Here is a 12,064-nt window from a genome sequence, read left to right as displayed (position 1 = left end):
ATTAAATTTTTTTTTTTTTTTTTTTTTTTACTTTGATTCACTCATTTCTCCACATATCCCAGACCTTTAAACATTGGAGGGTCTCAGGGCTCACTCTTTGAACTTATTCTCTTTTCTGTCTATACTTATTCCCTTGGAGATCTCAACAAATCACGTCTTAAAAACTATTGCACTGCTGTTGATTGCCAAATTCATAGGTCCCAGAATTATTTCCTTGACTCCAGTTGTCCGTTTGGCATCTCCATTTTGATGTCTAGTGAGCATAACAAATTTAATATACACAGAAACAAAACTCCTGATTTTCATCCCCAAAACTGCTCCTCCGCACATCCCGCTCATCTCAGGAAATGACAATGCTGTCAATCAAAATAGCTACTCAAGCCAAAGACCTTGATGTTGGCCTGGGCACCTCTCTTTCTCTCACATTCCATACACCATCTCTCAGGAAGCTCCAGAGGCTCTTCTTTCAGAATATACTCTGCATCTCGTCTTTTCTCATCTCCTCCACTGCTACCACTCTGAGCAAATCCACAGTCTGTTACTACAGTAACCTCCTGACCAGTGGTATCCTTGCCTCTCCCTTGTAGTCTCTTTCCCAAAAGTAGTTAGTGATCATCTCAAAATGGAAGCAATGCCACGTCAATCCCTTTGTTTGGTGTCCTCCAGTGGCTTGCCATCTAGTGGTGAGTGGCAGCTAAATTCCTTGTGGAGATTTACAAGTCCCTACATGATCTGGTGCCCTGTTACTCTTGGACCTCATCACTGGCTCTTCTCAGCTCTCTTCAGCTACTCTGTCCTCCTCCCTGTACCCAGGATGGACACGCTAGCCCATTGTCGCTTCAAGGCAACATCCCTGTGGCTCCCTCCCTCACCTCTTTTAGCTCTTTCCTCAGTAGCTTTTCACCAAGACGTTCTCTGTTCACTCTATTTTAGGTTGCACCTCTCTTTGAACAAATATCTAAGCACTCTGTATCCCTCTTCCCACTTGGTGAATGAAGGCTTCTTAGTACCTGGTCAGTGAAGACTTTTATTCATGAATTTATTTTTCATCCTCTGCCTGTTCTAAAATGTAATGTAGAAATTTTTTTTTTTCTGTTTGGTACTGTACCCCCAATGCTTAGGATTGTTCCTTGCATTTAACAGACTCTCAATAAACTTTTTGTGTAAATTAACCATTTATTTCAGGATATTGCCCATACAGCTTACATTTTCTTTTCAAGAAACTGAATATTACCAATGAATGACTGAGATTCTGGCCTCTTCTGCCTTTCTGAAGAGGATTTCTTAGTAGCATGGATGGTCAAATGTAAGGAGACATAAGTTATCCTATCTAGCCACTGTTTGCACAATATTTTAAGATTATCAACAAAACGGTGTAAGGACTTTACTTTTAGCCAAGTGACCATTTGGTTGGCTGGCCTGTTCAGTTCTTGGTGCCCCTGCTCCTTTTATCAGCATGCCTGTGGGAGTTCTCCTACACAGTTGGCCCTCCTTTCATCTGCCTACAATTTCAGCTGAAACATCTTTATTCAAGGTTGATTTAACAGAACTCAGAGTATACTTGTCAGTCTTTTGTGGCTTCATCATATGCTTCATTCCATGCCACCCTTCGCTTCCAATTTGACAAATATAATAAATCACTCTCTGGGGTGAGGGGCCATCATCCCCTGTCTACCTTCCCTGAACCCAACACATCTAGTACCACATTCTTCATGATACTTCCATTACCCCTATTACCCACCATAGCATGCGCTGCTCCTTCCTTCCCCTGACTCCTAATACCCTGCCTAGCTCTGCTCTACAGTCTGCATGTTGGTATGTGAGTACCTTTGAGTGAGTCTTTCTTCTCTGCTTGTTACGGTAGACTAGCTATAGTGGAATCCACAGTACTGAGTAAGTTTGTTTGTTTATATCTTAATAAAGTGATATATCTGAAGTTACCCTCTGCCTATCACTGCTCTCAAATATTTGCAGTCATAGAAATTATTAGTATAATTTTTACTTTATCTTCTGAAATATGTGCAAGCCCTTTGAAGACAGAGACCACGGTGAGCATTCACATGTCACCTGTGGAGTCTAACAGTACCAGACCTTGCATGTTGTTGGTACTCAATAAATAGTAATGTAAGAAGTGGATTATAATTTATCATAACATTATTGCTACACTCATTTTATAGAGCAGATGATAAATATTATGGATTCACTGGGACTGAACAAAAATTTCACAATAATTCTCATTTTCCTGAAAATGTGAGCTTCTTTGGGTCTCTGTATAGCTAACCTAAGGCTGCTTAAAAGCCCCCTAATCACTGTGACTAAGGGCTATTCATGGACCATCAAGTAGTAGGAGTCAGGGTCATAGTAATGTTTTGAATAACTTGGGTATTGATCGTGCCTTTCTTCTGAAAATGGGAAAGAATGTGATACCATCTGTACAGTCTGCCCATTCAAACTCTGTAGATTGCTTTCACCCACAATAATACCTTCCGGCACAGCTTGATCTCCATGTGCCTGTACCAGCAGCACTTCATTAATCATGGAGCAGAGGCTGGGAATGGCCCTCAAACCTGTGCCAGAAGCTCCCCATGGGGCCAGAGTTGTCACCTCACAAAGAGAACATTAAGGGAGGGAGGGATATTGGCACCTGGATATTTCTTAACTCAGAATACACAGTCTTGATTCAGCCTTGAAATTAAAAGCTTGGTGAAACAAAACTTATACCCTGAGCGTTCACTCTGTCAGTCACTTGCTCGTTCAGTGTTAACAGTATGTGGTAGTTAAATTAAATGATAATTTAGCCATTTTACAAGTGAAAAAACTGAGTCTCAAAAAGGAAATTCACCCATTCAAGGATAATCAGCAAATGGTGGAGCTTTGTGTATGCCCGAGTCCCTTAGACAATGTGTGAGGTTCCCATTATCCTACTCTCTCACTTCTGAGCAGAACAGAGAAGTCCTACAGTAGTGATAATCTCAAAAAAAAATACTTTTAATCTTTCAAAGTAACCAGCCCCTGCATGTTTGAAATTCCCTTCCAGTTTCAAACTCCAGCCACGTGCCATGCAAATATGAAGGGAGTATTTTGAGCCTTTGGTTTCCACGGTGCTTTGTTGGTGATGGTCCTGCTGCCTGCTAGTGTCCATGGTTAGAAGTAGAAATAGAAAGAGAAAGTTGAGATTGAGAGTTTTAATTTTTTTCATTGGTTTCTTCTTTTAAGAATATACTAATTTTTCCCTAATTCTTAAGGAGACTTTACCCAAGAAAATTATTTATTCTCATTCTCTTCCTATGAAGTGAGGAAGTATGCTTTTGTTTTGTTTTTGTGTTATGTTTTCCTCTTTTGTTTGTTGTTATGGTTTGAGCCCCTCTAATCTTTGCTTCTGCCATTCCTTTGTTGAACTTTCTCAGTTGCTTCAACTGAGTAATACATTCTTGTAGAAATTGTAATAGTCTTTTAAGCAGGACAAAAAAAAATTAGTTGGATATTAATAGAATGATGAGATTTGCTCAAAGGTATGAACTCTCTAGGAGAGTATTGCTGTGAAGTTAAATGAAATTGTTTAAAAACAATCTAGATGAAGTCAACTCATATCTAAAACTCTGACAGATCCTTTGATTTGGGTGATCAATGGAGATGTTAACAATGGAACGTGTTAAATGGGATTGGGGAGGTGGATTGTGCCATGAAAGGCGGCTTCCCAGGTAGGTTGAAGATGGAATAGGAAGAGGTCAGTTTTCCAGAGTAACAGGATGATACTTTATCCTGAAGACAATAGCTGTTAGAATTTTAAACACAGAAAAAATGTTGTCAGACCTGTTTCTCATATGATAAGGACATCTGGCATGATGGATTGGAGTGGAGAAAGGAAAAAATGGTGTTGATTGTACCAGATCTTCTGACCAGGAAGGAGAATTTTATCAGTTTTATCTTAATTTAGTTTTCACTCACATTGGTAAATTTCAATCCTATCCCTCAGATGGAGGGATTTTATTCCTGGAAGTTTTCCTTGCTAGAGGCAGGATATTCCAGCTGTATTTAGTGTGGAATATTAAATGTAATGATTTGTAACCCACTACTTGGAAGGTTGCTCTGTGATATTCTACAAAATTAAGAAATAAAATTGCATCCATTGTATTTTATGAGCCAGGGGTTGTGATATGATGGTCTGTGGGCCACCAGTTTTATAAATAAAATTTTATTGGAACTTAGCCACACCCATTTGTTTATGTATTGTCTGTGGCTACTGCAGAGAAGTAGTTGTTACATCAGAGACCACATGACCCGCAAAGCCTAAAATACTCACTATCTAGTCCCTTACAGAAAATATATACCAACTCGTGTCTTAGACAATGTTGTTTTTGTCAGTGTATTTTTCCTTTGTTTGTTTTTAAAGTTTTGAACCATTGAGGAGATAAATATTTAATGGTATTGAGGTTGCTGCATTACATTTTACTGATCAGAGCTCTTAAGAGGAGCTGAAATGGAAATCTGGAGAAAAGAGTTGAATAGAAGTCCTCTCAAATAGCCAAAGTTACAGAGTACTGCACATATACACACAGACATGTACACACACACATAGTAAAAAACAGAAAAGCAAGAAGAAACAAAAATGGAACAATTTGTTTTGCTCACTGTGTTACATAATGCTTTATCTTTTTTGTTGAAAGAAAGCCAAACTTGTCTTTTAGAGTATTTAATCTCATAATGAAGTTTCTAGGCATTCTTTTCCTGGACACTGAGGCACCACTCTTTGTTGAAAGTGTGTAAATGATCTTGTCAGTATAAGTGATGCATCTCAAAAGATGCACAAGAAGTTTTCCAACTGTGTCCTGAGTTACCCTCCTGTTGGTGGAGAAGGTAGAGCTATGGAAAATCAGAGATATTTAGATGGTTCATCGGAGATTGAACAAAGAGAAAAATGATTTCTATTATAGAAATTTGCTAAAATTATTTTCCATGGGTTTAGTGCTTACTGTGTCTCACACACACAGCTAGCAATTTATGTATCTCTGTTAAACTGCCAGAAGTTTGCAGCATGTAACCATACTTCATCCAGTGCCTCTACATCCTGTGTCCTCATCTATTAATGGGGGGTAATTTCATAGGTGAGTAAACCTATCTCACTTTCCAATTTCATACAGGTGGTAAGTGGCAGAGTAAGGATTCCAACCAAGTCTATATTCTACAAAGCCAGTGCTTTTCAGGATATCACACTGACTCTAATAAAGGTCAATACCTTTTAAAGAAATCCCAAGCATCTACCTCCTGTCAACATTTATGATTTACAAAACAGAAACAGACTCACAGGCTTCAAAAACAAACTTATGGTTACCAAAGGGGAAAGGTGGGGGGAGGGATAATTAGGAGTTTGGGAGTAACATATACACACTACTTTATATAAAATAGATAATCAACAAGGACCTACTGTATAGCACAGGGAACTATACTCAGTATTCTGTAATAATCTATATGGGAAAAAAATCTGAAAAAGAATGGATATATGTATATGTGTAGCTGAATCACTTTGCTGTACACGTGAAACTAACACAGTATGGCAAATCAACTATACTCCAATAGAAAATAAATTAAATTTTTTAAAAGATATACTAATTTTAAAAGATTTATGATTTAAAGCAGTTAGAAAGCCCATCTGGGTAATAAGAACATAGAAAGGTAACTGGAAATATATAATTCTGAAGAAACACAAACTTCATCAGTACTACAAATCGATATGTATCCTAGACATACTTTTTCTAAAATTAGCTCTGATTCCATTAGGGTTGTTAAATATTGAAGGATTCTCCTAGCTCTAAAGTGCTCTGTTCCTAATAAGGAAATCTGACTTCAGTAACATGCCCTGGGCAAAAAGCCCTTTTATCTGAAAAAGTAAAATCAAAAGAACATTTAAGTCAATCTAATGAGTTTTTCTCTCTACTTTACAACAAAATATTTTGGTTCTCTAATTTCTGTGAAGCTTATTTTAATTTCCCAAGTGGAAGTAAAACAAAAACAAAACAAAACATAGTCACTTTTTTTGAGTGAAAATAATGGATTTTTTTCTGCTTGTTTGTTTTCTGTGTGTGTGTATGCACAGGACTATATGTATATGTATTTTACTCTAAAGAGAGAGTCTCTTAACTAGGAAATTAGTTGATTTCTGAGATTTATTAAAAGAGAAATTTCAAGGACTTAACCTAGAGCTACTTTCTCCTACTTTTGCTGTTCATATAAATTTTATGATCTTGCCATTGTATGACTGAGGAATATAGAGAAAATATTTTTGTGTTTCTGCAGATCAAGGATCTTCTGAATAAATTTTGTAGAAATTTTGTACCCTGACCTAAGAATAAGCCATGAGAAGATAATACACCAGTATAGAGAGCGAGAGAACTCCAGTGACATTTATCTAATTCCATAGGTCCAAGTATGAGTTAACATTTCAGTGGAAAATGAGACCTGGGACCTTGGAGATAGATCTATAGTTCATAGAAGCCTGAAAGTCTGGGGCATCTCTGGCCTTTGGAGTGATATATTTATATTCCAAAAGATTAGAGTAAGAACTTAGAAACTTTTCCATCCTGTCTCTAAGGAACAAAGGTTTTTCTGTCTTCTTCTTGAACTGGAGAGAAAGACAGCCGTGAGACAGCTGAGTAAATCCATTTTTCTCCATTTCTTGCTTAGGGGGTATCTGACTCACTCAAATAAGTTTTCCCATCTGGCTTTCATTGTATTGTCTTGGGGTAAGAGTGGAGCAAAGGAAACAATACAGCTATTATTATGGAAATACTAATAACTAATCTCTCTCTGATCCAGAACACCTCTTATTCACATTGAGGACAAAATTAATAAAGATGAATATTTAAAAACCCAGAGGTTTACTTTTTGTTCCTTGCTTCAGATTGATGTTTTCATCTTCGTGTATTATGTATCATTATTAGTTACCTTAACAATTTTTTTTAACTACCCAGTGTAGGAATAAGTAGGTTGGTATGGATAGGATGATAGATTAGAAGAGAGAGAGAGACCAGGCAATAAGCTTTGATATTCATATTTACTAGTTTTTTGTTTTGTTTTGTTTTGTTTTTTTTACTGTGGGTTACCAATTAAGGGAGATATATGATTTTTAAAAAGCTAATTTAAATCTGAGGATAATGAATAAATATTTGACTATACTAATTGGAGATCCCATTACTTTTCTTAATGAAATGCATGCAAATGTTCCAATTCTCCATATAGTTAAAATCAAATGCTTTTCAGGAAGAGAGACTCAGGACATATACTATCAAAGTAACTTCTTAGTAAAATAAATATTCTCACATACTTTATAATGGCTTATGTCAAGGACATTGGGACTTCACAAACATGTGTATGACATATGTATAGCTCAATACATCTAAAAATAGGCACCTCATAGATTATCTCATGTGATCCCGGTAATACCTTGTAAGTTAGTAAAATAGAAATTATCCTTATGTCTTAAGCTATGAATAGTGAAGTTTAGAAAGAATAAGTGGCCAGGCCAAGGCATGCAGACCAGGTGTGTAGAATTCCCATAAAACAAACAAAAAATATTTACAAGCATACCTCATTTTATTGTGCTTCATAGATATTGTGTTTTTTTAGAAATTGAAAGCTTGTGGCAATCCTACATAAAGCAAGCCTGTCAGTGCCATTTTTTCAACAGCATTTGCCCACTTCGTGTCTCTGTGTCACATTTTGGTAATTCTCTCAATATTTCAAACTTTTTCATTTTCATTCTATTTGTTATGGTGATGTGTGGTCAGTGATCTTTGATGTTACTGCTATGACTCACTGAAGTCTCAGATGATGGTTAGCATTTTTCAGCAATAAAATATTTTTAATAAGGGTATGTACTTTTTTGCATATAATGCTATTGCACATTTAATAGACTACAGTATAGTGTAAACGTAACTTTTATATGCATTGGGAAACCAAAAACTTCATGTGATTTGCTTTATTTTGATATTCACTTTATTGTAGTGGTCTGGAACTGAACCTGCAGTATGCCTGTATTGAATGGAAAAACACTGTGAATAAAGAGACATATAGTTCTGGTTTGAATAAGAACTTCAAGAACTGGAAATGATTGCATTTCAATCATGAGATCGATGTACAGTCCTCTAAAAATAAGTTTCTTCCTGCCCTTTTATCTAGTGATGAGAAATGGAGTACATGGAATAGTTTCTGTGAGTGGGAGGTACACTTATGTTTATAAATTCATGATGCATTTTATCTTTGAATTTAGCGTTTATTTAAAGGGATTGGATTTTTCTTATATTTTACAATAAGAACAAAGTTTTGTTAGGATAACTGCATCCAAATACCATATTTTATGGTTAAAATGTTATTCTTCACTGCTTTGGAACTATAGGTGTTAAGGTGACAAATTAAACTTAGGTGTTCCTTTCTCCAAAATCCACAGATAACTGATGAATGGAATAAGAAAAAATGGGTCCAAATATTTCCAATTTCCTCATTAGGGCGTATCGAAATTTGGGTTTATACTATAGACAACCAGAAAACAGAACAAATTATATGTAATGATATTTTTAGAAATTAGACAACAGGCTTCCCTGAAATAAGGGAAACAAACAAGGAAGCCCCACAGTAACCTTGATTTCAACCTGAAATGCAGCACAAGAAGAGGAAACACAAACATAGCCTGTGGTTCTACTGAATTGAGGAGAGAGTTCAATTGGGTGGGAGAATCCTTAGGAAGATAGGATTTGTAGATCAGTGTAGCAGAGAAAGTGCTCCAGAAATCTGCACATTGGGTCCATTGAGTTTATGGATGAACAAAAATTTGTGCATGTGTGTAACAGAAAACTTCGTGAATCCGGAAAGTAGGGACTTCTGGAGAAAGAATAATTACAGAGGAGTAATAAACCAAACAATTACAAAAGCTCAGCTAGTAATTCTACAAGCTAAATTCAGAACCAGAATGGAGAGACTTTGTTCATCACTCAGAACATTCAGTAGAGTAAGGGGGGATCACATCTTAGTAGTAAGGCTAAGCTAGTGCTAGATTCATACTCTAAAAGGCTACTCTAGATCCATGCTAAAAGTTCTAGAGTCCATGCTGAAAAGACTATCAGAGGGAAGTTCAGTACATTTTATTTATTTTTTTTATTGGAGTAAAATTGCTTTACAATGTTGTGTTAGTTTCTGCTGCACAATGAAGTGAATCAGCCACATGTACACCCACATCTCCTCCCCCTTGGACCTCCCTCCCACACCCCCATCCCACCCACCTATGTCACCACAGAGCACCGAGCTGAGCTCCCTGAGCTATACAGCAGGTTCCCACTAGCTATCTGTTTTACACATGGTAGTGTATTTATGTCAAACCTAATCTCCCAGTTTGTCCCACCCTCCCCTTCCCCCCCATGTCCACATGTCCATTCTTTACGTCTACATCTCTATTCCTGCCCTGCAAATATGTTCACCTGTACCATTTTTCTAGATTCAACATACATGCGTTAATATACGATATTTGTTTTTCTCTTTCTGACTTACTTCACTCTGTATAACAGACTCTAGGTCTATCCATGTCTCTGCAAATGGCACTCTTTCATTCCTTTTTATGGTTGAGTAATATTCCATTGTATATATGTACCACATCTTCTTTATCCATTTATCTATCGTTGGACATATAGGTTGTTTCCATGTCCTGGCTATGGTAAATAGTGCTGCAATGAACATTGGGGTACATGTGTCCTTTTGAATTATGGCTTTCTCAGGGTATATGCCCAGTAGTGGCATTGCTGGGTCATATGGTAGTTCTATTTTTAGTTTTTTAAGGAACCTCCATACTATTCTCCATGGTGTCTGTATCAATTTACATTCCACCAACAGTGCATAAGGGTTCCCTTTCCTCCACACCCTCTCCAGCATTTATTGTTTGTAGATTTTTTTGATGATGGCCATTCTGACTGGTGTGAGGTGATACCTCATTGTAGTTTTGATTTGCATTTCTCTAATAATGAGTGATGTTGAGCATCTTTTCATGTGCCTCTTGGCCATCTGTATGTCTCCTTTGGTGAAATGTCTATTTAGGTCTTCCACCATTTTTTAATTGGGTTGTTTGCTTTTTTGATATTGAACTCCATGAGCTGTTTGTATATTTTGGAAATTAATCCTTTGTCCATTACTTCATTTGCAAATATTTTCTCCCATTCTGAGGGTTGTCTTTGCATCTTGTTTATGGTTTCCTTTGCTGTGCAAAAGCTTTTACGTTTCATTAGGTCCCATTTTCATTTTTATTTTCATTGCTCTAGGAGGTGGGTCAAAAAAGATCTTGGTGTGGTTTATGTCAAGGAGTGTTTTTCCTATGTTTTCCTCTAAGAGTTTTATTATAGTGTCCAGTCTTATATTTAGGTCTTTAATCCATTTTGAGTTTATTTTTGTGTATGGTGTTAGGTAGTTTCATTCTTTTACATGTAGCTGTCCAGTTTTCCCAACACCACTTATTGAAGAGGCTGTCTTTTCTCCATTGTATGTTCTTGCTTCCTTTGTCATAAATTAGGTGACCATATGTGTGTGGGTTTATCTCTGGGCCTTCTATCCTGTACCATTGATCTATATTTCTGTTTTTGTGCCAGTACTATACTGTCTTGATTACTGTAGCTTTGTAATACAGTTTGAAGTCAGGGAGCCTGATTCCTCCAGCTCCTTTTTTCTTTCTCAAGATTGCTTTGTCTATTCGGGGTCTTTTGTGTTTCCATACAAATTTTAAAATTTTTTGTTCTAATTCTGTGAAGAATGCCATTGGTAATTTGATAAGGATTGCATTGAATCTGTAGATTGCTCTGGGTAGTATAGCCATTTTCACAATATTGATTCTTCCAATCCAAGAACATGGTATATTTCTCTTTTGTTTATGTCATCTTTGATTTCTTTCATCAGTGTTTTTAGTTTTCTGAGTACAAGTCTTTTGCCCCCTTAGGTAGGTTTATTCCTAGGTATTATATCACTGATGAACATAGATGCAAAAATCCTGAACAAAATACTAGCAAACAGATTCCAACAACACATTAAAAGGGTCATACACCATGATCAAGTGGAATTTATTCCAGGAATGCAAGTATTCTTCAATATATGCAGATCAATTAAGGTGATACACCACATTAACCAGTTAAGGAATAAAAACCATATGATCATCTGAATAAATGCAGAAAAAGCTTTTGACAAAATTCAACACCCATTTATGATAAAAACTCTCCAGAAAATGCATATAGAGGGAACCTACGTCAACATAATAAAGGTCATATATGACAAACCCACAGCAAACATCATTCTCAATGGTGAAAAACTGAAAGCATTTCCACTGAGATCAGGAACAAGACAAGGATGTCCACTCTTGTCACTCTTATTCAACATAGTTTTGGAAGTCCTAACCTCAGCAATCAGAGAAGAAAACGGAATAAAAGGAGTTGGAAAAGAAGAAGTAAAACTGTCACTGTTTGCTTATGATATGATGCTATACATAGAAAATCCTAAAGATGTCACTAGGAAACTACTAGAACTAATCAATGAATTTGGTAAGATTGCAGGATACAAAACTAATGCACAGAAATCTCTGGCACTCCTATACACTAATAACGAACAATCAGGGCAATTCTAGGGCAACGACTAAAAAAAAAGTAAGAAATGTAATATAACTAATGTTCTAAGGAGAGAAAATGGAATCATATGAAAATCTCAATTAAAAATCTCAAAAGGCAGGGCTTCCCTGGTGACGCAGTGGTTGAGAGTCCGCCTGCCGATGCAGGGGACACGGGTTCGTGCCCCGGTCCGGGAAGATCCCACATGCCGTGGAGTGGCTCGGTCTGTGAGCCATGGCCGCTGAGCCTGCGCATCCGGAGCCTGTACTCCGCAATGGGAGAGGCCACAACAGTGAGAGGCCCGCGTACCGCAAAAAAAACATAAAAGGGGCTTCCCTGGTGGCGCAGTGGTTGAGTCCGCCTGCCGATTCAGGGGACACGGGTTCGTGCCCCGGTCTGGGAGGATTCCACAGGCCGCGGGGGAGCCCGCTGCATACCAC

At 37.3% G+C, this 12,064-nt stretch overlaps 1 protein-coding gene across 1 annotated transcript in view; it reads right to left on the bottom strand.

Annotated features, from left to right (window-relative positions):
• Positions 1 to 330, bottom strand: part of ADAM7 (ADAM metallopeptidase domain 7) — a 172,387-nt gene extending 172,057 nt beyond the window's left edge. The window contains 1 exon segment of the mRNA XM_007472327.1: positions 155 to 330. Coding sequence (XP_007472389.1) covers positions 155 to 330 — 176 coding nt within the window.
• Positions 331 to 12,064: the final 11,734 nt, after the last annotated feature.

This window comes from Lipotes vexillifer, unplaced genomic scaffold (assembly GCF_000442215.2).
Source record: "Lipotes vexillifer unplaced genomic scaffold, Lipotes_vexillifer_v1.1 scaffold484, whole genome shotgun sequence".
NCBI classification, from domain to species: domain Eukaryota; kingdom Metazoa; phylum Chordata; class Mammalia; order Artiodactyla; family Lipotidae; genus Lipotes; species Lipotes vexillifer.
The sequence above is the reverse complement of the archived record's forward strand: the minus strand, read 5'-3'. Positions and strand labels throughout refer to the sequence as shown.